Consider the following 27,087-nt stretch of genomic DNA (forward strand, 5'->3'; position numbering starts at 1 on the left):
CCTACAGCTGGTTGCTTTGACCTTACCACTTCAACGTGCCCATGGTCTCCACGTGAAAAGAGGTTTCAGTTACAACGAGGGTCCGTTTTTTTTTGTTAGCCATTTTTCAAATGACAGGCCTCCTTTTATGGAGAGCGGTTACTTCCCAAGTGGTACCCTGTTCCCAATAGGGCTCTGGTCAAAAGTAGTGCACTATGTAGGGAATAAGATGCCATTTGGGATGCATGTCAGTGGGCCACTCAGTCGTTGCTCAGTTGACTGAGGACTGAGAGATGTAATTGGACTGGCTTCGTGTGTCAAATGAAGCAGTAAAAACCATCAGAGTTCTCATCATCTGGGGTCTCCTGAGGAACACAACCTCTGATAGGCTACTCTAGATTCTAGAACACATCATCATAGGAAGTGCTGCCATGGTGATGGAGCCAGGTTCTTTAATGCAAATGGCTTTCCAGAGTCAGAGAGACAAAGGCTGATTTTTGTTTAAAATGTTCTATTCTTTAGTTTATATTTCTCTACTCTGTTTTTGACTGGAAACCCATGCAGTATAATTAGAAACATGTTTATCTTACCAACACAGGCATTCTCTGACAGACAAGTACATTTGTCTTTTGTATTTAGCAGAAGCTCTTATCGAGAGTAAACACATTCAATAACAAAGCCAAGGGCAAAAAAGTGACAACAGTTGAAATTATATAACTGTTTAATATTTTATTCCATGAAACCAAAACAGCTTTCAGAGCAGTGAAAGGGATTTTAACTGAAATCTTAAGTCCAACAACCAAAACAAAAGTAACATTTGTTGTAAATAAAAACAAAACAGGAAAACATGGGATAGGATTAACAGAGGGTTTAAAAATAAACATATGCAACACTATTTTTCCATTTCCTGCCCTATAAAAACATCTGTTCAGAGACAGAGAGAGGACTTTCCCCACCGGCTGACGAATTATACAGCGCCAAGTCTGTTAATGAACGCCGATTCATACTGGTGGTCTTCCTCAACTCACTGATAACATGATGAACTTAAAAACATGACGCTGAACAGCCTCCTAGTTATCTCATGAAGCTGGAGGAGACTCTTCCAAAGTATTCCTGAACTACGGCTTAATAAATGGCCGAGGACTCACAGACCACTACTGGTCCATCAAGGTGACTCTTATGCCGTTCCCACTCTGGGTAGAAGTGACTCTTTTATGCACAGATCTAGGATCAGCTTCCTCCAAACTGACCTATTCACTCCGACCCTCTCTGATACCACAAGCATACCCAAAACAAGAGTGGTTCATGTATTGTCATGCATGTACTATGCAGTGTCTCCAAAGTAACAATCATGTACTAGTAACAAATAAATATATTTTTGTCTGGTGTGTGTCTTGGTAAAATAATTATAATAAAAACACGTTCATTCCCAAGTCCGTCTACAGACACACCTCCAGGTGTTTCACCATATACGGTCCCTCCAGCTCATAACCCAGCTTCCTGTAGTAGTTCCTAGTTCCCACACCTGAAAACACAGAAGTTAGATAAAGACATGGGTTGATGGGGAAATGTTATCACGCAATCCAGTCTCGACAAAAGCACCAACTGTGTCTGTGTGCGTGTTAATTAATATCTTACAGAGTGCTTTTCCGCACCAATGGGTGTAAAAATCAATGAAGAAATCAAATGCATTTATAACGCCCTTTCTACATTAGCAGATGATGTCACAAAGTGCTTATACAGAAACCCTCAGCCTAAAACCCCAAAACAGCAAGCAATGCAGATGTAGAAGTACTCCCCAAAGAGCTTCACTTGCTGAAATGATGTTTATTAATGATTTGGCAAAATAAATGAAACAGTTTAATATGGGTGTAAGATATGATGAAATGCTAAGCCTCCTACTATATGCTGACAGTGGTGTCAAGTATTTAAGTAGTACTTTAAAGTCTTTTTTACTTAAGTAGTTTTTTGGGGTATCTGTACTCTACTGTTTATATTTGGACTATTTTTACTCCACTACATTCCTAAAGAAAGTCAAATACACTTTTTTACTCCTTACATTTTCCCTGACATCCAAAAGTATTCGTTACATGTTGAATGCTTAGCAGGACAGTAAAATGGTCCAATTCACACCCTTATCATTCCTACTGCCTCTGCTCTGGGGGATTCGCTAAACACAAATGCTTCCTTTGTAAATGACGTCTGAGTGTTAGTGATAGCCCCTGGCTATCCGTAAATAAAAAAAAAACACTTGTGGCTTCCCGGGTGGCGCAGTGGTCTAAGGCATCGCAGTGCTAGCTGTGTCACCAAACACTCTGGGTTCGAGTCCAGAGAGAGAGATAAGACCAGCCATCTACTGCTCCTAGGAGGAGAGAGAGAGATAAGACCAGCCATCTACTGCTCCTAGGAGGAGAGAGAGAGATAAGACCAGCCATCTACTGCTCCTAGGAGGAGAGAGAGAGATAAGACCAGCCATCTACTGCTCCTAGGAGGAGAGAGAGAGATAAGACCAGCCATCTACTGCTCCTAGGAGGAGAGAGAGAGATAAGACCAGCCATCTACTGCTCCTAGGAGGAGAGAGAGAGATAAGACCAGCCATCTACTGCTCCTAGGAGGAGAGAGAGAGATAAGACCAGCCATCTACTGCTCCTAGGAGGAGAGAGAGAGATAAGACCAGCCATCTACTGCTCCTAGGAGGAGAGAGAGAGATAAGACCAGCCATCTACTGCTCCTAGGAGGAGAGAGAGAGAGAGATATGACCAGCCATCTACTGCTCCTAGGAGGAGAGAGAGAGAGAGATAAGACCAGCCATCTACTGCTCCTAGGAGGAGAGAGAGAGATAAGACCAGCCATCTACTGCTCCTAGGAGGAGAGAGAGAGATAAGACCAGCCATCTACTGCTCCTAGGAGGAGAGAGAGAGATAAGACCAGCCATCTACTGCTCCTAGGAGGAGAGAGAGAGATAAGACCAGCCATCTACTGCTCCTAGGAGGAGAGAGAGAGATAAGACCAGCCATCTACTGCTCCTAGGAGGAGAGAGAGAGATAAGACCAGCCATCTACTGCTCCTAGGAGGAGAGAGAGAGAGAGATATGACCAGCCATCTACTGCTCCTAGGAGGAGAGAGATAAGACCATCCGTCTACTGCTCCTAGGAGAGAGGGAGCGATAAGACCATTCGTCTCCTGCTCCTAAGCATGGAAAAGAGAGAGAACGATAAGAGACCCACCTGAGATGACGGCTAGTTTCCCAGAGCCGTGTTCTTCTCTGGCGATCCTCTCTGCTTCTTCCATCAGCATCATGCCAAAGCCCTGCAAACAGGAAGAGCAAATGAAAAGTCAACATCAAGCACAGAGCTTAACAAAAACTCAGAGACACATAACAGAGAGACGGACAGTGATTCAGTTCATTTTAAAAACACATGATTCAACTTAACAAAAAGGTCATGATGATGTTGAGTAGCTAGTAATATATGAAGAGTGCTGAGGTCATGATGATGTTGAGTAGCTAGTAATATATGAAGAGTGCTGAGGTCATGATGATGTTGAGTAGCTAGTAATATATGAAGAGTGCTGAGGTCATGATGATGTTGAGTAGCTAGTAATATATGAATAGTGCTGAGGTCATGATGATGTTGAGTAGCTAGTAATATATGAAGAGTGCTGAGGTCATGATGATGTTGAGTAGCTAGTAATATATGAAGAGTGCTGAGGTCATGATGATGTTGAGTAGCTAGTAATATATGAAGAGTGCTGAGGTCATGATGATGTTGAGTAGCTAGTAATATATGAAGAGTGCTGAGGTCATGATGATGTTGAGTAGCTAGTAATATATGAAGAGTGCTGAGGTCATGATGATGTTGAGTAGCTAGTAATATATGAAGAGTGCTGAGGTCATGATGATGTTGAGTAGCTAGTAATATATGAATAGTGCTGAGGTCATGATGATGTTGAGTAGCTAGTAATATATGAAGAGTGCTGAGGTCATGATGATGTTGAGTAGCTAGTAATATATGAAGAGTGCTGAGGTCATGATGATGTTGAGTAGCTAGTAATATATGAAGAGTGCTGAGGTCATGATGATGTTGAGTAGCTAGTAATATATGAAGAGTGCTGAGGTCATGATGATGTTGAGTAGCTAGTAATATATGAAGAGTGCTGAGGTCATGATGATGTTGAGTAGCTAGTAATATATGAAGAGTGCTGAGGTCATGATGATGTTGAGTAGCTAGTAATATATGAAGAGTGCTGAGGTCATGATGATGTTGAGTAGCTAGTAATATATGAAGAGTGCTGAGGTCATGATGATGTTGAGTAGCTAGTAATATATGAAGAGTGCTGAGGTCATGATGATGTTGAGTAGCTAGTAATATATGAAGAGTGCTGAGGTCATGATGATGTTGAGTAGCTAGTAATATATGAAGAGTGCTGAGGTCATGATGATGTTGAGTAGCTAGTAATATATGAAGAGTGCTGAGCAGGAACAAAAGCTTGCACTGTAGTTCTACAGTTGTCCAGGACCAGGGTGTGTGTGTGTGTGTGTGTGTGTACCTGGTGTTGGAACTTGCTGGGGTCTCTGCTACTGACAGGAACCACGCTGCCGTAGACGTGCAGCTCACGGACGATAGACACGCCCCCTTTGAGCTCAGGGCGAAATGATTGGGCGGAACAACGCCGCAGACGCAGCAGACCAATCAGAATGTCCTGCTCTGGGTCCTCGTAGGACAGGAAGGTCTCCCAGCCACCGTTGGCCACGTAGTCTCTACGAATCAGCTCCACCTGGTAGGGACGCACTTTGTGATGGATCTCCTGGATTCCCACTTCTCTTGTTCTCACATCTCGACACTAGTGGATGAGAGAAAGACATTATGATCATGTATTCTAACTAGGTAACTACCACTCCGTATGACCTAACATTGGACTGTAATTACATTTAAATTACACACACACACATTATTGTAAACCGGGTAGTTTAGATCCTGGATTCTGATTGGCTGAAACAGCATTCCAGCCATGTGTATATCAGGTTATATATATTATGGGTATGACGCAAAACTACTTGTTTACTGTTCTATTTATGTTGGTAACCAGTTTATAATGGCCAATATACTACACCCCCATGAGCCCTACTGCTTCAATATACTACACCCCCTGGGGCCCTATTGCTTCAATACACTACACCCCCTGGGGCCCTACTGCTTCAATATACTATACCCCCTGGGGCCCTACTGCTTCAATACACTACACCCCCTGGGGCCCTACTGCTTCAATACACTATACCCCCTGGGGCCCTACTGCTTCAATATACTACACCCCCATGAGCCCTACTGCTTCAATATACTATACCCCCTGGGGCCCTATTGCTTCAATATACTACACCCCCTGGGGCCCTACTGCTTCAATACACTACACCCCCTGGGGCCCTACTGCTTCAATATACTATACCCCCTGGGGCCCTATTGCTTCAATACACTACACCCCCTGGGGCCCTACTGCTTCAATATACTACACCCCCTGGGGCCCTATTGCTTCAATACACTACACCCCCATGAGCCCTACTGCTTCAATATACTACACCCCCTGGGGCCCTACTGCTTCAATACACTACACCCCCTGGGGCCCTACTGCTTCAATACACTACACCCCCTGGGGCCCTACTGCTTCAATATACTATACCCCCTGGGGCCCTATTGCTTCAATACACTACACCCCCTGGGGCCCTACTGCTTCAATACACTACACCCCCTGGGGCCCTACTGCTTCAATACACTACACCCCCTGGGGCCCTACTGCTTCAATATACTACACCCCCTGGGGCCCTATTGCTTCAATACACTACACCCCCTGGGGCCCTACTGCTTCAATATACTACACCCCCTGGGGCCCTACTGCTTCAATACACTACACCCCCTGGGGCCCTACTGCTTCAATATACTACACCCCCTGGGGCCCTATTGCTTCAATACACTACACCCCCTGGGGCCCTACTGCTTCAATATACTACACCCCCTGGGGCCCTACTGCTTCAATATACTACACCCCCTGGGGCCCTATTGCTTCAATACACTACACCCCCTGGGGCCCTATTGCTTCAATACACTACACCCCCTGAGGCCCTACTGCTTCAATATACTACACCCCCTGGGGCCCTACTGCTTCAATATACTACATCCCCTGGGGTCCTATTGCTTCATGATGTACTTGGTAGTCTGGTTCCTGGATGCTGATTGGCTAAAACATCATTCCAGTCGTGTGCAAATAAAACTAATTGTGTTCTATTTGAGAGTGAACACCACACCCCCCTCTGGCCTTATTTTATAAATGTTATTTGCAGTGCATTTCCTCACCTCCGTCCCCATGTCTTTCATCCTGGCCAGAGCCAGCTCTCGGAGGTTACCATGCTCCACCCCAGAGCTCACCAGAGGCATGGGGATGTCCCTGAGACAGAGACGCAGAGACCGATACATCAGTGAACTGTACATAAAGGGCTTTAGGATGGTCTTATCCCCTTAGTTCCAGTGAAGGGAAATCTTAATGCTACAGCATACAGTGACATTCTAGACGATTCCAACTTTGTGGCAACAGTTTGGGGAAGGCCCTTTCTTGTTTCAGCATGACAATACCCCCTTGTACAAATCAAGGTCCATACAGAAATGGTTTGTCGTAAATTGGTGTGGAAGAATTTGAATGGCCTGCACAGAGCCTCAACCCCATCGAACACCTTTGGGATGAATTGGAACACCGACTGCGAGCAAAAGCCTAATCGCCCAACATCGGGGCCCACCTCACTAACTCTCGTGGCTGAATGGAAGCAAGTCCCCGCAGCAATGGAAAGTGGAAAGCCTTCCCTGGAGAGCGGAGGCTGTTACAGCAGCAAAGGGGGGGGAGGGGGACCAACTCCATATTAATGCCCGTGATTTTGTAATGAGATGTTCCACAAGCAGGTGTCCATATACTTTTGGTCAGGTAGTGTATTTCACTGTCTCTGGTCATAAGATAAACAGGAATTGGTGCAGGCGGCAGCTAGATGACTGTCCCCCCTTTTCTCAGCGGAGGGAGGGGAGGGGAGGGGAGGGAGAGTCAGGTGAGAGGCAGCCTCACCACTGCTTCCTCCCTCCGCTCAGACGCCATCAAGTAAAATATAATTGTAAAAACTTGGTCTGAGAAGAAGAACATTGGCAGGGCAATTCAAGCATATCCAATATGCAGCTACAGAACTATTTTTAATTCATTACTGTTGCATAGGCTTATGTTTATTAAATTCAGTAAAAAATTAAAAAAAAGTATATGAGCGGTATATCTCAGTTTGCATTTTGACTCAGAAAAGGGCTTTTCTGTTTTTACATCCCAATTCAATTCAAAAGGGGCTTTATTGGAAACGTGTTTACATTGTCAAAGCAAGTAAACACTAGCTCTGTCTAACACACACACACACACACATACCTCTGGACGCGGTAGACTCTAGTCCAGGGTGGCACCAGTGCCAGGATGCGTGCCACCAGATCTACCAGGGCAGAAGGGGAGTAGCTCTTATAGCGACCGGTCTTCCACAGCTCATACAGACCTGTACCCCTGATCACCAGAGTAGGGTACAGCTTCAACCCATCTGGCCTGAACGCTGGGTTCTCAAAGAACTCCTGGGAGGGCAGAGAAAGAGGAGGAAGTGGAGGGAAGAGGAGGTGGGAGATAGAGGAGGATGAAGAGGAGGGAGTAGTTGGTGGAAGGAGGAGGACGGAGGGGGAAGAGGAAGACGGAGAGGAGGAGGATGGAGGGGGAAGAGAGAGGAGGAGGAGGATGGAGGGGGAAGAGAGGAGGATGGAGGGGGAAGAGGACAGAGGAGGAGGAGGATGAGAGAGGAGGATGGAGGGGGAAGAGGAGGACAGAGAGGAGGATGAGGATGGAGGGGGAAGAGAGAGGAGGATGGAGGGGGAAGAGGACAGAGGAGGAGGATGATGGAGGGGGAAGAGGAAGACGGAGAGGAGGAGGATGGAGGGGGGAGAGAGAGGAGGAGGAGGATGGAGGGGGAAGAGAGGAGGATGGAGGGGGAAGAGGACAGAGGAGGAGGATGAGAGAGGAGGATGGAGGGGGAAGAGGAGGACAGAGAGGAGGATGAGGATGGAGGGGGAAGAGAGGAGGATGGAGGGGGAAGAGGACAGAGGAGGAGGATGAGAGAGGAGGATGGAGGGGAAGAGAGAGGAGGAGGAGGATGGAGGGGGAAGAGAGGAGGATGGAGGGGGAAGAGGAGGACAGAGAGGAGGATGAGGATGGAGGTGGAAGAGGAAGACAAAGAGGAGGACAGAGAGGAGGATGGAGGGGGAAGAGGAGGACAGAGAGTGCTATTAAAGAACAAGAGGTCCCAGTGATGCAGGTGTATGTATCAGTATGACAGGAGAGCAGGACTGTGACCATTGGCCAAATACACCATTTATCTGCTGCTCTCACACACCGACACACTCCGATTACTATCACTAGGATTACACACACAGGGTATGAAAGCTATTCTCAAAGGGATACTTCGGGATGCTGGTAATGAAGCCCTTTGTTCACTTCCCCAGAGAGTTAGATGAACCCGTGGATACCATTTTAACGCTAGTTAGCATTGGCTCGCTAAACTACGTCTAACTTCCTTTACACTGGATGTAGAGACACACGGAACCCTGACTCCACACGGAACCCTGGCTCCACACGGAACCCTGGCTCCACACGGAACCCTGGCTCCACACGGAACCCTGGCTCCACACGGAACCCTAACCCTGAATACACGTTCTATTATAATATAGTATAATAGAAGAGTAACCAGGCTAGTTCAGCAACATGTGTGGCTGGCTGGCCACACACGCGCTTAAGGTAGTATATTGCATCCGATGTGGACTTCCACTACTGATTGTGGGTTCACTGATGACTGTATGATCCAATGGAGGCTATATACAGGGGGTACCGGTACAGAGTCAATATGGAGGCTATATACAGGGGGTACCGGTACAGAGTCAATGTGGAGACTATATACAGGGGGTACCGGTACAGAGTCAATGTGGAGGCTATATACAGGGGGTACCAGTATAGAGTCAATGTGGAGGCTATATACAGGGGGCACCGGTACAGTGTCAATGTGGAGGCTATATACAGGGGGTACCGGTACAGAGTCAATGTGGAGACTATATACAGGGGGTACCGGTACAGAGTCAATGTGGGGACTATATACAGGGGGTACCGGTACAGAGTCAATGTGGAGGCTATATACAGGGGGTACCGGTACAGAGTCAATGTGGAGACTATATACAGGGGGTACCAGTACAGAGTCAATGTGGAGGCTATATACAGGGGGTACCGGTACAGAGTCAATGTGGAGGCTATGTACATGGGAATTACGGTACAGAGTCAATATGGAGGCTATATACCGGGTGTTACGGTACAGAGTCAATATACAGGGGGGTACCGGTACATAGTCAATGTGGAGGCTATATACAGGGGGTACCGGTACAGAGTCAATGTGGAGGCTATATACAGGGGGTACCGGTACATAGTCAATGTGCGGGGGCACCAATTAGTTCAGGTAGTAGTTCATTAAAATGACTATGCATAGATGACAACAGAGAGTGGCAGTGGTGTGGAGAGGGGAGGGGGGGAAATGTGAATAGTCTGGGAAGCCATTTGACTAGATGTTCAGGAGTCTCATGGCTTGGGGGGTAGAAGCTGTTTTAGAAGCCTCTTGGACATAGACTTGGTGCTCCGGTTCCACTTGCCGTGAGGTAGCAGTGAGAGCAGTCTATGACTAGAGTGGCTGAGTCTTTTTAAGTGGACTTCTTGAGGTGGATGGCTGGGTGAACCTTCAGTCTGAGCTCGGCTAAGGATGTCTGGGTGAACCTTCAGTCTGAGCTCGGCTAAGGATGTCTGGGTGAACCATCATTCTCTAGCTCGGTTAAGGATGGCTGGGTGAACCATCATTCTCTAGCTCGGTTAAGGATGGCTGGGTGAACCTTCATTCTCTAGCTCGGTTAAGGATGGCTGGGTGAACCATCATTCTCTAGCTTGGTTAAGGATGGCTGGGTGAACCATCATTCTCTAGCTCGGTTAAGGATGGCTGGGTGAACCATCATTCTCTAGCTCGGTTAAGGATGGCTGGGTGAACCTTCATTCTCTAGCTCGGTTAAGGATGGCTGGGTGAACCATCATTCTCTAGCTTGGTTAAGGATGGCTGAGCGACCCTTCATTCTCTAGCTCGGTTAAGGATGGCTGAGCGACCCTTCAGTCTGAGCTTGGTTAAGGATGGCCTGGTGAACCATCATTCTCTAGCTTGGTTAAGGATGGCTGAGCGACCCTTCACCAAGGAGTCTGGTCGCACACTATTTGCAGCGATGTCATTGTTATAAATCGCTTCAGCTCTGCTGAGATGAGCCTCGTCCTTCCTTCGGGCCTGTCGGCGCCGTGGCTCGCGTCCAAGAGACGTTCCATGGTATAAGTCGTAAGGACACATTTATTTGTATCTAGTTAGCGACCGCTGAAGCGGAATGTCCTGATAGGCTACTGCACCTATCTAAATAAGAGAGTTAGAGTGGGCAATGTTTCAGATACCTTTTCCCCTGCTGGGGTGAGCACTGTGGTTCCTAAAACAGGACTACTCTGCCAGGTGTAGCTGCCACTCAAATCCCAGCTGCTGACGACAACCAAAAGCCCCGTGCCGCTACCGTGCAGGGGCCCGGCTAGGAGATTCCAGATCATTCCGTCCTGCCCGTTACCAAGCACTCCCATTGCCTGTAGACTTGAATGGTTTCAGGAATTCTAGGTGGAAGTCGCTACAGAGCAGTAGTGGATACCCGCGTGACGAACCGATTTAGTGAGTGACACGCTGTTGGGAAATGGGCTACTCCGGTGGCGAGGAAAGGAGAAGAAAATATCAAAGATGACCAGTACCTCCCCACAGCTGGTACTGGCCGAGTTAGCATGGGGCCACCCAGTTAATGTGTGTTGCAACGAGGAGGCCCGGCAAGAGTGTTGATGAAGGAGAGGCTGTTTATGGTCAAGGTAAGGCTTACACAGAGCTGCTTCCCAGTTTATTACGAGAGTTGTAAGGGAGAGGGTTGCAAAGCAGGTGGGAAGTAGGCATGCACCTTCCCTCTAGTTACTGCAGCGCACACACACACACACACACAGGTAGTAGTGAAGCCAGAGCACATTGTCGGGCCTGTTAAAGTATCACACCAGGCAGTAATGAACTACCCATAATCCCCTCTACTCCCTTCACCACTTCTTCTCTGTAATGTGAAGCGATGAGTCACCACACGCTGACTGGCTGGCAGGATGACTACCCGGGTCATAAAATAACCCAGACATTTTGTGCATCCCCAATGGCACCCTAATCCTATGTAGGGCTCATAGGGGTCTAGTTAAAGTAGTGCACTAAATAGGGAATAGGGGCCCATTTGGGATGCACTCACAGAGAGAGAGAGAGAGAAGAGAGGAGAGAGGAGAGAGAGAGCGAGAGATGGAGAACCACGGCAGTGGGTTGTGTCCAGTCATGACGCGGTGCAACCTAGCAACCACACATTAAACAGTGGGTTGGGTCCAGTCATGACGCGGTGCAACCTAGCAACCACACATTAAACAGTGGGTTGGGTCCAGTCATGACGCAGCTTAACCTAGCAACCACACATTAAACAGTGGGCTGGGTCCAGTCAGGACGCGATATAACCTAGCAACCACACATTAAACAGTGGGTTGTTTCCAGTCAGGACGCGGTGCAACCTAGCAACCACACATTATACAGTGGGTTGTGTCCAGTCATGACGCAGCGTAACCTAGCAACCGCACATTAAACAGTGGGTTGGGTCCAGTCATGACGCGGTGTAACCTAGCAACCGCACATTAAACAGTGGGTTGGGTCCAGTCATGACGCGGCATAACCTAGCTACTACACATTAAACAGTGGGTTGGGTCCAGTCATGACGCAGCTTAACCTAGCAACCACACATTAAACAGTGGGCTGGGTCCAGTCAGGACGCGATGTAACCTAGCAACCGCACATTAAACAGTGGGTTGGGTCCAGTCATGACGCGGTGTAACCTAGCAACCGCACATTAAACAGTGGGTTGGGTCCAGTCATGACGCGGTGTAACCTAGCTACCACACATTAAACAGTGGGTTGGGTCCAGTCATGATGCAACGTAACCTAGCAACCACACATTAAACAGTGGGTTGGGTCCAGTCATGATGCAACGTAACCTAGCAACCACACATTAAACAGTGGGTTGGGTCCAGTCATGACGCGGTGTAACCTAGCTACCACACATTAAACAGTGGGTTGGGTCCAGTCATGATGCAACGTAACCTAGCAACCACACATTAAACAGTGGGTTGGGTCCAGTCATGATGCAACGTAACCTAGCAACCACACATTAAACAGTGGGTTGGGTCCAGTCATGACGCGGTGCAACCTAGCAACCACACATTAAAATGACGGAGATCTTTCAAATCAGGGACAGACCACTGTAGGAGGGGTAGTTTGTATTCACTTGCTATTTTCATATCGGTGTAATAAACTACAGCTTTGTCTCTCAATTCACATATTGCTGAAATAAATGTATAAATCGGTACAAATAGGTTCAGATAATCTTTACAAATCCTGACAAACTACAAACATTTCTTAGAATTCGTCCTCTGTTGTAAAAACACCTAGTACTATTTACAGTATACTGCTCCGCATCCCGCTGTGTGTGTGTGTGTGTGTGTGTGTGTTACTCACGATGAACTGCTCGACGTCTCTCTCCATACCAACGTTAGGGAGATCAGGCATCATGTGAGACACCACCTTGAAACCTGCGTCTTTGGAGAAGTGGAAGGACTCACACACCGCCCTCACCGTGTGACCTCTGGACACACACAGCATTATTATTAAACAGTGAGCGTGTAAAAAACACACAGTCACGTTCACTAGGATGATCACAAATCACAAACACACACACAATAGATTACATGGTGATCATGTAACCTGCACATGACACACAAAATTGTACTGTCTAACACTACTGACATATGATCAGTGGCTATACCCAACACCGGGGACATGCGAGTCATGCCCAACACAGGGGACATGCGAGTCATGCCCAACACAGGGGACATGCGAGTCATGCCCAACACAGGGGACATGCGAGTCATGCCCAACACCGGGGACATGCGAGTCATGCCCAACACCAGGGACATGCGTGTCATGCCCAACACCGGGGACATGCCCAACACCAGGGACATGCCCAACACCAGGGACATGCCCAACACCAGGGACATGCCCAACACCAGGGACATGCCCAACACCAGGGACATGCGAGTCATGCCCAACACCGGGGACATGCGAGTCATGCCCAACACCGGGGACATGCCCAACACCAGGGACATGCCCAACACCAGGGACATGCCCAACACCAGGGACATGCGAGTCATGCCCAACACCGGGGACATGCGAGTCATGCCCAACACCAGGGACATGCCCAACACCAGGGACATGCGAGTCATGTCCAACACCGGGGACATGCGAGTCATGCCCAACACCGGGGACATGCGAGTCATGCCCAACACAGGGGACATATGATTAGTATCTATGACCCTTGGGTCTCTACCCCTTAGATTAGTGACATATGACTAGCGGCCATGAATAAGAATACTGACATATGACTAAGATAAGTGACATATCACCTAGCAACCGCACATTAAACAGTGGGTTGGGTCCAGTCATGACGCGGTGTAACCTAGCTACCACACATTAAACAGTGGGTTGGGTCCAGTCAGGACGCGGTGTAACCTAGCAACCACACATTAAACAGTGGGTTGGGTCCAGTCAGGACGCGGTGTAACCTAGCAACCACACATTAAACAGTGGGTTGGGTCCAGTCATGACGCGGTGTAACCTAGCAACCACACATTAAACAGTTTGGTTGGGTCCAGTCATGACGCGGTGTAACCTAGCAACCACACATTAAACAGTGGGTTGGGTCCAGTAATGACATATGACTAAGATAAGTGACATATCACTAGCATTCGCTATGACGGCTCTGTTCAAAATCCCTCAACCTCTGCCCTCTGACCTGTTTGTGTCTCAAACTAAAGTCCTCGTAGACTCTATGAACCCCTTATCTCACATACTAATGACCTCTGACACACCCACCTGTTGGTATCCTGTGTTATGTCCTCGTAGACTCTCTGAACCCCTCTCTCACACACTAATGACCTCTGACCTGTTGGTATCCCGTACTATGTCCTCATATACACACTGAACCCCTCTCGCACACACTAATGACCTCTGACCTGTTGGTGTCCCGCGCTACATCCTCGTAGACACTCTGAACCCCTATCTCCAGCCGGGTACAGCCGTACCCCAGCATGTCACTGAGGTGTCTCTTCAGACAGTAGTCAGGACGCGTCTCGATGGTGATGCCAACACACTTGGTGTTACTGCGTTCCGAGTACCTGCAAACAGAAAAGGAGACGGAGAAGTTAGCTGTCGGCAACAGGCTGCTGATTCCAAAGAACTAGAAGGGAGATTTCTATGTCTGATAGGGTCAGATCGAGGGTTTGGGTAATATACCCAGCCTCCCCTTGCTCCAACACGTATGCATCTTTCGGAGAGGGTTGGAATAAAACGGAACCCGAATTTCTGTTTGACCGTGTGTACAAATTGGACAGTAAAGAAATGTTAATCTCTTAACATGATCTGTGATTAGGGGCAAGGAGAGCACAACTCCCCGGACACCCACCCGGACAAACCACCCGGACACACCACCCGGACACACCACCCCACTCCAAGTGATTGGCAGGAAAATGTGATACCATAATAAATCACTTTATAAAATGGCACAACAAAAAGTGACATTTTCTATTAATAACTTCTTCCCCGTTGAAACTGTAGGAACGAGGAGAGCTGATTGTGGTTGTATTAAGAACTGCAGGAACGAGGACAGCCGATTGTGGTTGTATTAAAAACTGCAGGAACGAGGAGAGCAGATTGTGGTTGTATTAAGAACTGCAGGAACGAGGACAGCCGATTGTGGTTGTATTAAAAACTGTAGGAACGAGGAGAGCTGATTGTGGTTGTATTAAGAACTGCAGGAACGAGGACAGCCGATTGTGGTTGTATTAAAAACTGTAGGAACGAGGAGAGCTGATTGTGGTTGTATTAAGAACTGCAGGAACGAGGACAGACGATTGTGGTTGTATTAAAAACTGTAGGAACGAGGAGAGCAGATTATGGACGATTTAAAAACTGTAGGAACAAGGAGAGCCGATTCAGGTTGAATTGAGCTGAGATTAGACATCATCAGTCTGGTTGTCATTCTCTCCACTTGGACAGGTTTGATCATCATCATCATCTAGACCAGTCATCTCAGCTCATATTCCGACAAACTATTACTGGGAACATAATGTCCATTCTAACAGTCTGACGACTGATTTAAGACAAATCACAAGGAGTTATTGCCCCAGAGAACACATCAGATTGGCTGAAATTAGTCAATAAAAATGCTATTATCTGGATGGTTATCTGCAGGTCACACGCAGAGGCTTTGCTCATCAAACGAACGGAGGCGTAGTGGGACTCGGAGAAGCGTGATCGCCACAGGCAGACAAGCTTACGCACACACACACACACACGGCAGAGATAAGGGCCTCCCACGTCTCAGCCTGATTAGCTGCCATAACAATTCCTGTCATCGTGTCTTAACGAACATGCTGATAACGCCACTGGATGAGCAACACACACACACACACACACACACACACACACACACACACACACACACGTCTCATCAGCCAGTAGGGAGTAAATACCCTGACTAACAAGCCCTCCGTTCCCTCACTCCTTTATCACATCCCTCTGTTTTATATTAATCTCCCCAAAAGTCACAAGCGTTCTCCCTCCTACTCTAATGAAGGGTCAAAGCACGAGAGTTGTGTTGGAACTCCCAAAGATGGGACACTTTTCCAATCCTCTCTTCATAACAACTAAACAAATATCAGGTCAAATGTTCCCTTCTTCCAAGTCTTAATTTGTCATCTGGGTTAATAAGGAATAAAGGATTTTTTAAAATATATATATTTTTTTTTTTGCTGAGAAAATGTCTACAGCAGGGATGGGTAAATGGAAGGCCCTAGGATCAACCCCCCCCCCCACCCCCCTTTAGTAACTCAGTCAGGGTCTCAACTTATTGTTGAGAGGCAGAATACACAAGGTGCAATTTCAACATTTGGTTGTGCATCGGCAGTTATCCTCCTTGTCATGTCAGCCACTGATAGTCAGTCAGCCGATGTCAGCTAACAATGTTTAGACTGACAAGATAGTTTAGCGGCCAGCTACAGTCAAACGTTGTAGAACACCTACTCATTTCAGGTTTTCTTCTTTATATTTTTTACACATGACCATCTGATCATTTATCACTCCAGTGTTAATCTGCTAAATTGTAATTATCCGCCTACCTCCTCATGCCTTTTGCACACAATGTATATAGACTCTCTTTTTTTTCTACTGTGTTATTGACTTGTTAATTGTTTACTCCAGGTGTAACTCTGTGTTGTTGTCTGCTATGCTTTATCTTGGCCAGGTCGCAGTTGTAAATGAGAACGTGTTCTCAACTAGCCTACCTGGTTAAATAAAGGTGTTCTCAACTAGCCTACCTGGTTAAATAAAGGTGTTCTCAACTAGCCTACCTGGTTAAATAAAGGTGTTCTCAACTAGTCTACCTGGTTAAATAAAGGTGTTCTCAACTAGCCTACCTGGTTAAATAAAGGTGGAAATAAAAAATAAAATAAAAAAACATGGTAGAATAATAGTGAAGACATCAAAACTATGAAGAAATAACACATATGGAATCATGTAGTAACCAAAGAAAACAGAATCATCTGTTCATCCACTCTGCGTCTCACAAAGACACGGCGGTTGGAACTAAAAAGAAAATCTCCAATTTGGACTCATCAAACCAAAAGGACAGATTTCCACCGGTCTAATGTCCATTGCTCGTGTTTCTTGGCCCAACCAAGTTTCTTCTTCTTATGATGTCCTTTAGTAGTGTTTTTATTTTAATTTTAAGCAATTCTACCATGAAGGACTGATTCGCGCAGTTTCCTCTGAACAGTTGATGTTGAGATGCGTTTGTTACTTGAACTCTGTGAAGCATTTTTTTGGGGCGGCAAATTTCTGAAGTGCTTTGAACTCAAATTAATTTATCCTCTGCAGCAGAGGGGTAAACTGGGTCTTCCATTCCTGTCGCGGTCCTCATGAGAGCCATAATATGGACTTGGTCTTTTACCAAATAGGTGTGTCCAAACTAAACTTGTTATCATGGTTGATTTACCGGCCGGGTGGCCTCCATTGATTTTGTTAGACAGTCTCACTTCGATATATTAAAAACAGCTCATTTTCCTCTCCATGGCAAAATTAGTAGATTTGCATGAAATTAGTTATAGAATTGCTAAATCTTCTCTACACCTCATGTCAAAATGTGTAGAATTGCGAGCAGCTGCGGTCCATCATGAGGAGTTCAGATTTTTTTGATGGCCCCTACCCCAATTAAAGTCCCCTGGTCAACAGCGTTTGCTAGATCTCAAGACACAGAGAACATTGCCATCTCGTGGAACAAACTAACCATCACACTCCTTCAGACAGGAACCATTTTTTATTTTTTAAATTTTTTTATTTCACCTTTATTTAACCAGGTAGGCTAGTTGAGAACAAGTTCTCATTTGCAACTGCGACCTGGCCAAGATAAGGCATAGCAGTGTGAACAGACAACACAGAGTTACACATTTCACAACCAGAGGGAGCAAAGATACCACCATAATAATAATGAGATATATTGGGTCGGGTCTAGTTCAGGGCTCTCCAACCCTGTTCCTGGAGAGCTATCGTCCTGTAGGTTTTAATTCCAACCCTGTTCCTGTAGGTTTTAATTCCAACCCTGTTCCTGGAGAGCTACCCTCCTGTAGGTTTTAACTCCAACCCTGTTCCTGGAGAGCTATCGTCCTGTAGGTTTTAATTCCAACCCTGTTCCTGGAGAGCTATCGTCCTGTAGGTTTTAACTCCAACCCTGTTCCTGGAGAGATACCCTCCTGTAGGTTTTAACTCCAACCCTGTTCCTGGAGAGATACCCTCCTGTAGGTTTTAACTCCAACCCTGTTCCTGGAGAGATAGGTAAAACCTACAGGAGGGTAGCTGTCCAGGAACAGGGTTGGAATTAAAACCTACAGGACGGTTTAGTGGTGTGGGGGCTGTGCTTTGGCAAAGTGGGTGGGGTTATATCCTTCCTGTTTGGCCCTGTCCGGGGGTGTCCTCAGATGCGGCCACAGTGTCTCCTGCCCCCTCCTGTCTCAGCCTCCAGTATTTATGCTGCAGTAGTTTATGTGTCGGGGGGCTAGGGTCAGTTTGTTATATCTGGAGTACTTCTCCTGTCCTAGTCGGTGTCCTGTGTGAATTTAAGTGTGCTCTCTCTAATTCTCTCTTTCTTTCTCTCTCTCTCTCTCGGAGGACCTGAGCCCTAGGACCATGCCCCAGGACTACCTGACATGATGACTCCTTGCTGTCCCCAGTCCACCTGGCCGTGCTGCTGCTCCAGTTTCAACTGTTCTGCCTTATTATTATTGGACCATGCTGGTCATTTATGAACATTTGAACATCTTGGCCATGTTCTGTTATAATCTCCACCCGGCACAGCTAGAAGAGGACTGGCCACCCCACATAGCCTGGTTCCTCTCTAGGTTTCTTCCTAGGTTTTGGTCTTCTAGGGAGTTTTTCCTAGCCACCGTGCTTCTACACCTGCATTGCTTGCTGTTTGGGGTTTTAGGCTGGGTTTCTGTACAGCACTTTGAGATATCAGCTGATGTACGAAGGGCTATATAAATACATTTGATTTGAAATTTGATTTGCGTTAGTACCTGATGGCCTCGGCCATGTTGTTGAAGGTGCGTCCAGACAGGGTTAGTGAGGTTAGTAACCTAACGTAGCAGGTGTAAAAGAAAACGCCTGAGCGAAGCTGGCAGAAAACGAAAATATTCAGGCTTTTCCCCCCTCCGCCTCTTCCGTAAACCGGATGCTTCCGTAAACCGGATGCTTCCGTAAACCGGATGCTTCCGTTGTCTTCCAGCCCCACTGAGGGTGGGGAGTCAGGGTTAATATGGTAGGGTCCTGACAAGCTGGACTGAGGAGAAGAGGACTGGCCACCCCACGTAGCCTGGTTCCTCTCTAGGTTTCTTCCTAGGTTCTGGCCTTTCTAGGGAGTTTTTCCTAGCCACCGTGCTTCTACACCTGCATTGCTTGCTGTTTGGGGTTTTAGGCTGGGTTTCTGTACAGCACTTTGAGATATCAGCTGATGTACGAAGGGCTATATAAATACATTTGATTTGATTTTGACTGGAACCACTGGTCTAGGGTAGAACATGTCTCTGTATTGAATAGCATTCCTTTCCAACGCCAACCCCTTGTAGTACAGACAGTGACTGGGAATTTAAATAAGTGCAATTGTAGTGCAAATATAGTAAAAAAATAAATTATTTAATTAACATATAAGTGAGTTTATATGATCCTCATGTTCTGTTCATATTCTATTATAAAAAAACTATTCTAAAACAGTGTTACTCAACCTCAGATTCCTGGACCGGGCCCGGTCCGTGGGATACTGCTTTATGGTACCCTGAGATGTTTGAGTGCTAGTTTTGATGAAAGCAGCAACCCCAGGTACCCTGAGATGTTCGAGTGCTAGTTTTGATGAAAGCAGCAACCCCAGGTACCCTGAGATGTTCGAGTGCTAGTTTTGATGAAAGCAGCAACCCCAGGTACCCTGAGATGTTCGAGTGCTAGTTTTGATGGAAGCAGCACCCCAGGTACCCTGAGATGTTCGAGTGCTAGTTTTGATGGAAGCAGCACCCCAGGTACCCTGAGATGTTCGAGTGCTAGTTTTGATGGAAGCAGCACCCCAGGTACCCTGAGATGTTCGAGTGCTAGTTTTGATGGAAGCAGCAACCCCAGATACCCTGAGATGTTCGAGTGCTAGTTTTGATGGAAGCAGCAACCCCAGATACCCTGAGATGTTTGAGTGCTAGTTTTGATGGAAGCAGCAACCCCAGGTACCCTGAGATGTTCGAGTGCTAGTTTTGATGGAAGCAGCAACCCCAGATACCCTGAGATGTTCGAGTGCTAGTTTTGATGGAAGCAGCAACCCCAGATACCCTGAGATGTTTGAGTGCTAGTTTTGATGGAAGCAGCAACCCCAGGTACCCTGAGATGTTCGAGTGCTAGTTTTGATGGAAGCAGCAACCCCAGATACCCTGAGATGTTCGAGTGCTAGTTTTGATGGAAGCAGCAACCCCAGGTACCCTGAGATGTTCGAGTGCTAGTTTTGATGGAAGCAGCAACCCCAGGTACCCTGAGATGTTCGAGTGCTAGTTTTGATGGAAGCAGCACCCCAGGAGGATTAAAGTAGTGCACTATAAATGGAATAGGGTGCCATAGGGCTCTGGTCTAAAGTAGTGCACTATATAGGGAATAGGGTGCCATAGGGCTCTGGTCTAAAGTAGTGCACTATATAGGGAATAGGGTGCCATAGGGCTCTGGTCTAAAGTAGTGCACTATATAGGGAATAGGGTGCCATAGAGCTCTGGTCTAAAGTAGTGCACTATAAAGGGAATAGGGTGCCATGGGGCTCTGGTCTAAAGTAGTGCACTATAAAGGGAATAGGGTGCCATAGGGCCCTGGTTAAAAGTAGTGCACTATAAAGGGAATAGGGTGCCATAGGGCCCTGGTTAAAAGTAGTGCACTATAAATGGAATAGGGTGCCATAGGGCTCTGGTCTAAAGTAGTGCACTATAAATGGAATAGGGTGCCATAGGGCTCTGGTCTAAAGTAGTGCACTATAAATGGAATAGGGTGCCATAGGGCTCTGGTCTAAAGTAGTGCACTATAAAGGGAATAGGGTGCCATTTAGGATACAACCCCTGACGAGAGTCTGAAGTGACTAATTGAGGGAGAAAGGGTTCTGTGTGATTAGTTCTCCTACAAAAAAAACCCTCAATGGATCAATCCTATTGACTCTACAGAGACGCAGCAGATCAATGCCCAGACTGCTCCATTTACGACACACTGAGTGGTATAATTAATAACGAACCTCTGACAAATGATAAATTCATATAGGCCTAATGAAAGTCTCATATATATATATATATATATATATATATATAAGATATTTTGTTGTAATGTTCAAGCCACCGTGTCACCTGCATCACGCACTTTGTCTTTTTTGAGTGGTCACTGACAGATTCACACCGAGTGTACAAAATATTAAGAACACCTTCCTAATTCTGAGTTTCAACCATTTTCCCCTCAGAACAGCCTCAATTCGTCTGGGCATCGATTCGAGAAGGCGTCGAAAGCGTACAGTGCTTGATGAGAGTATGATAGAGTAGTAATATTACCTGACGGCCTCAGCTACGTTGTTAGAGGTGTGTCCTGACAGGGTTAATTTGGGTGGGGGGGGTTAGTAATATTACCTGACAGCCTCAGCTACGTTGTTAGAGGTGTGTCCTGACAGGGTTAATTTGGGTGGGGGTGGGGGGTAGTAATATTACCTGACGGCCTCAGCTACGTTGTTAGAGGTGTGTCCTGACAGGGTTAATTTGGGTGGGGGGATAGTAATATTACCTGACGGCCTCAGCCACGTTGTTAGAGGTGTGTCCTGACAGGGTTAATTTGGGTGGGGGTGGGGGGATAGTAATATTACCTGACGGCCTCAGCTACGTTGTTAGAGGTGTGTCCTGACAGGGTTAATTTGGGTGGGGGGGGTTAGTAATATTACCTGACAGCCTCAGCTACGTTGTTAGAGGTGTGTCCTGACAGGGTTAATTAGGGTGGGGGTGGGGGGGTAGTAATATTACCTGACGGCCTCAGCTACGTTGTTAGAGGTGTGTCCTGACAGGGTTAATTAGGGTGGGGGTGGGGGGGTAGTAATATTACCTGACGGCCTCAGCCACGTTGTTAGAAGTGTGTCCTGACAGGGTTCATTTGGGTGGGGGTGGGGGGATAGTAATATTACCTGACGGCCTCAGCCACGTTGTTAGAAGTGTGTCCTGACAGGGTTAATTTGGGTGGGGGTGGGGGGGTAGTAATATTACCTGACGGCCTCAGCCACGTTGTTAGAAGTGTGTCCTGACAGGGTTAATTAGGGTGGGGGTGGGGGGGTAGTAATATTACCTGACAGCCTCAGCCACGTTGTTAGAAGTGTGTCCTGACAGGGTTAATTAGGGTGGGGGGTAGTAATATTACCTGACGGCCTCAGCCACGTTGTTAGAAGTGTGTCCTGACAGGGTTAATTAGGGTGGGGGGTAGTAATATTACCTGACGGCCTCAGCCACGTTGTTAGAGTTGTGTCCTGACAGGGTTAATTAGGGTGGGGGGTAGTAATATTACCTGACGGCCTCAGCCACGTTGTTAGAGGTGTGTCCTGACAGGGTTAATTAGGGTGGGGGGGTAGTAATATTACCTGACAGCCTCAGCCACGTTGTTAGAGGTGTGTCCTGACAGGGTTAATTAGGGTGGGGGGTAGTAATATTACCTGACAGCCTCAGCTACGTTGTTAGAGGTGTGTCCTGACAGGGTTAATTAGGGTGGGGGTGGGGGGGTAGTAATATTACCTGACGGCCTCAGCCACGTTGTTAGAGGTGTGTCCTGACAGGGTTAATTTGGGTGGGGGGGTTAGTAATATTACCCGACGGCCTCAGCCACGTTGTTAGAGGTGTGTCCTGACAGGGTTAATTAGGGTGGGGTGGGGGTGGGGGGGTAGTAATATTACCTGACGGCCTCAGCCACGTTGTTAGAGGTGTGTCCTGACAGGGTTAATTAGGGTGGGGGTGGGGGGATAGTAATATTACCTGACGGCCTCAGCCACGTTGTTAGAGGTGTGTCCTGACAGGGTTAATTTTGGTGGGGGTGGGGGGGTTAGTAATATTACCTGACAGCCTCAGCCACGTTGTTAGAGGTGTGTCCTGACAGGGTTAATTAGGGTGGGGTGGGGGTGGGGGGGTAGTAATATTACCCGACGGCCTCAGCTACGTTGTTAGAGGTGTGTCCTGACAGGGTTAATTAGGGTGGGGGTGGGGGGGTAGTAATATTACCTGACGGCCTCAGCCACATTGTTAGAGGTGTGTCCTGACAGGGGTTCGGGGGGGTAGTAATATTACCTGACGGCCTCAGCCACGTTGTTAGAGGTGTGTCCTGACAGGGGTTCGGGGGGGTAGTAATATTACCTGACGGCCTCAGCCACGTTGTTAGAGGTGTGTCCTGACAGGGTTAATTTGGGTGGGGGTGGGGGGATAGTAATATTACCTGACGGCCTCAGCCACGTTGTTAGAGGTGTGTCCTGACAGGGTTAATTAGGGTGGGGGGTGGGGGGGTAGTAATATTACCTGACGGCCTCAGCCACGTTGTTAGAGGTGTGTCCTGACAGGGTTAATTAGGGTGGGGGGGGTTAGTAATATTACCTGACAGCCTCAGCTACATTGTTAGAGGTGTGTCCTGACAGGGTTAATTTGGGTGGGGGTGGGGGGATAGTAATATTACCTGACGGCCTCAGCCACGTTGTTAGAGGTGTGTCCTGACAGGGTTAATTTGGGTGGGGGGGGTTAGTAATATTACCTGACGGCCTCAGCCACGTTGTTAGAGGTGTGTCCTGACAGGGTTAATTAGGGTGGGGGGTGGGGGGGGTAGTAATATTACCTGACGGCCTCAGCCACGTTGTTAGAGGTGTGTCCTGACAGGGTTAATTAGGGTGGGGGGTAGTAATATTACCTGACGGCCTCAGCCACGTTGTTAGAGGTGTGTCCTGACAGGGTTAATTAGGGTGGGGGGTAGTAATATTACCTGACGGCCTCAGCCACGTTGTTAGAGGTGTGTCCTGACAGGGTTAATTAGGGTGGGGGGTAGTAATATTACCTGACGGCCTCAGCCACGTTGTTAGAAGTGTGTCCTGACAGGGTTAATTAGGGTGGGGGGTAGTAATATTACCTGACGGCCTCAGCCACGTTGTTAGAGGTGTGTCCTGACAGGGTTAATTAGGGTGGGGGGTAGTAATATTACCTGACGGCCTCAGCCACGTTGTTAGAGGTGTGTCCTGACAGGGTTAATTAGGGTGGGGGGTAGTAATATTACCTGACGGCCTCAGCCACGTTGTTAGAGGTGTGTCCTGACAGGGCGTCGTGGAGGTTCCTGATAAAGTAGTCTCTGTACTCCTCAGCCAGGGCCATGAAGGTTCCTCCCATCACTATAAACTCCACCTTGTCCACACTGTGGCCCAGCTGCTTCAACTGGACAGGAAAACACAGTGTTGTATAGGCCTCATCTCAGAACAGGGGCAGAGACAAACGTTGGTTACCTTTGCTACACATGTAGTGGTGAATGACGCGAGTTCCCCGTATTTCTAATGTGAATTATTACTATTATCATCATCATCATCATCATCATCCTGTCTTATTTTATTATAATAGGTAATAATGATAGTGGGGTACTGCACTGTGTGTCACTGACCTGTTCCACTCGATGCCTGGTCTGCAGGTAGGGATCATACCGTGCTCTGATGGCTCTCATAGACGTCGGCTGACAGAGAGAAAGAATACTAGACTTTTAGACAACACAGGGATGTTAGGGATGTTAGGAGGTTCTGTTGGAGGTTCTGGACTACAGGAATATAGTGTTGATTTACCTCGTAGCCAGTGTAAGACTGTGTGGAGTATTCAAAGTCTGAGTCTGGCCCACCTGGACAGTATCTGTCATAGCAGAAACAGAACGGTTCCTCTTTATAGTCAATACAACATTATGGTCAGAATTCTTCTAGTTTTACTGTCTGATCTGTTACTATGCAGTCACACACAGACGATCTGTTACTATGCAGTCACACACAGACGATCTGTTACTATGCAGTCACACACAGACAATCTGTTACTATGCAGTCACACACAGACAATCTGTTACTATGCAGTCACACACAGACAATCTGTTACTATGCACTCACACACAGACGATCTGCTACTACGCAGTCACACACAGACGATCTGTTACTACGCAGTCACACACAGACGATCTGTTACTACGCAGTCACACACAGACGATCTGTTACTATGCAGTCACACACAGACGATCTGTTACTATGCAGTCACACACAGACGATCTGTTACTACGCAGTCACACACAGACGATCTGTTACTATGCAGTCACACACAGACGATCTGTTACTACGCAGTCACACACAGACGATCTGTTACTATGCAGTCACACACAGACGATCTGTTGCTATGCAGTCACACACAGACGATCTGTTGCTATGCAGTCACACACAGACGATCTGTTACTACGCAGTCACACACAGACGATCTGTTACTATGCAGTCACACACAGACGATCTGTTGCTTTGCAGTCACACACAGACGATCTGTTGCTTTGCAGTCACACACAGACGATCTGTTACTATGCACTCACACGCAGATGTTTCCAGTGAAGCTGATGTGGGGGCAGCGATGGGGTTTGCACATCACAGCAACTACTGCAATCTGAACAAAGAGAAACAAGCTCATGTGTCTTGTCAGAAATAAAATGGTCAGGAAGCTGACAGACAGACACACACACACACACACACACACACGTACCCCGCTGGCAGTGCGGATAGGCTTGGCCTTGAGTTTGGGCACCAGGGCACGGCGGTAGTGGGGTGGAACAGCAGCTATGATGTCTACTAGCCTGGGCTGAGCTGAAAGACCATATTTAGCAGAGCACTTCGTCTTCACCCTGATGACAACGTGTAAAGGAGTGTTAGAGAGGTAAGTCCATTCATTCGTGCACTGCGTTGTAAACCATAGCAAACTGAACTGAAAAAAAAAAACGTTTATATTGGAGAAATTCTGGTAGGTCCATCCCCATTTTGTCCTATTGGCTTAGATTATCATTCCACCCAGCACAACCTTTCCCAAATGATTGTTGCAGCCAGGCACGTTTGAAAATATGACAGGTTTCTGGCAAGAAATAATGCTTTGTTTACTTGGGTCACAATCCACTTCCCCAAGGGCTTTAATTTTTTTATTTAACCTTTAATTTAACTAGGCAAGTCAGTTAAGAACAAATTCTTATTTACAATGGTGGCCTAGGAACAGTGGGTTAACTGCCTTGTTCAGGGGCAGAACGACAGATTTTTACCTTGTACGCTTGGGGATTTGATCTAGCAACCTTTTGGTTACTGGCCCAACTCTCTAACCACTAGGCAGGTGGAAGTCCATGGAGAGCTGTATGTTAGGGTTAGGTTGAGGTTCTTACTTGTTGAGGTTTATGTCTTTTCCCTCTTCATGCGCCTCGACCAGCTGATTGATGACATCCGCAATGGTCATCATCATTAACTCTGCACGGCTCAGATCACCTGGCAAAGTAGTCAGGCAACACTAGCTTAATGAACTACCAGTAATAGCCGACTAAACTCAACGATATACAACCAAGCATGCCCTGACCATATAATATACAGTGAGATCCAAAAGTAAATCGGGACATTCACCACGTTCCCACCGACAGTTTTTATTGCGAGTAAAGTCATATCATATAAAATAAATGGATGACAGCTGTGATGGGTCATGATGAGAGAAAAACGAATATCCAATATAAAATTAATTTTTTACCTCGGTTAGTGTTTAGTCGTTTAATAACTACCGAGCACGCTTCACAGATACTCAACCCATCTCAAGCCTAGTCACTTTTAATTAGTCAATTTAGCCTACATAAATGGAGACGAGGTTGGTTAGTTGTTTGTAAAGAAATTCAGTTTAGCTTAGCTATCTGGAGGGCAAGTTAGCAGGATGTGTAATTTAGCTAGCGAGTTAGCTAGCCAACGACTAACCTCAGCTCCTAGCTAACCAAGCAGAAAAGTAGACGGACTTACTCTTTTTCTTTTGCTTCCCCATATCTGAAGTTACGTTGACGCTGTGAATTTACAATATGAAACGTGTTATTAACTTGGAAAATGTGGAGAACTTTCAACTTTGTAAACAACCCTACGTAATCAAGCTTGCACGACTCCTGCCGTCCACCCCTGTAAACGGTCGTAAAATAACGTAAAAACA

General features: G+C 46.9%; 1 protein-coding gene across 1 annotated transcript; it reads right to left on the reverse strand.

Moving 5' to 3' along the window:
- Positions 1–682: 682 nt before the first annotated feature.
- Positions 683–27,076, reverse strand: elp3 (elongator acetyltransferase complex subunit 3). The gene is made up of 14 exons (XM_036976325.1): positions 26,907–27,076; positions 26,294–26,393; positions 25,633–25,771; positions 25,466–25,536; positions 24,693–24,756; positions 24,518–24,586; positions 24,143–24,297; positions 14,269–14,430; positions 12,716–12,842; positions 7,420–7,613; positions 6,324–6,414; positions 4,528–4,821; positions 3,207–3,288; positions 683–1,504 (listed from the first exon to the last, which is right to left on the reverse strand). Exons 1-14 carry the CDS (start codon positions 26,926–26,928, stop codon positions 1,419–1,421), a joined length of 1,656 nt encoding a protein of 551 aa, XP_036832220.1. The 5' UTR covers positions 26,929–27,076; the 3' UTR covers positions 683–1,418.
- Between the last annotated feature and the right edge of the window lie 11 nt (positions 27,077–27,087).

This window comes from Oncorhynchus mykiss, chromosome 4 (assembly GCF_013265735.2).
Source record: "Oncorhynchus mykiss isolate Arlee chromosome 4, USDA_OmykA_1.1, whole genome shotgun sequence".
Taxonomy (NCBI): Eukaryota; Metazoa; Chordata; class Actinopteri; order Salmoniformes; family Salmonidae; genus Oncorhynchus; species Oncorhynchus mykiss.

What these genes read in the sequence shown, in the direction of transcription:
- elp3 (XM_036976325.1), bottom strand. Translation starts at nt 26,928, where the DNA reads ATGGGGAAGCAAAAGAAAAAGA. An exon ending in CTATCCGCACTGCCAGCGGG is followed by an intron (nt 25,537 to 25,632) that starts GTACGTGTGTGT and finishes CTCTTTGTTCAG; the next exon opens with ATTGCAGTAGTTGCTGTGAT. An exon ending in AGAGTCTACCGCGTCCAGAG is followed by an intron (nt 6,415 to 7,419) that starts GTATGTGTGTGT and finishes TCTCTGTCTCAG; the next exon opens with GGACATCCCCATGCCTCTGG.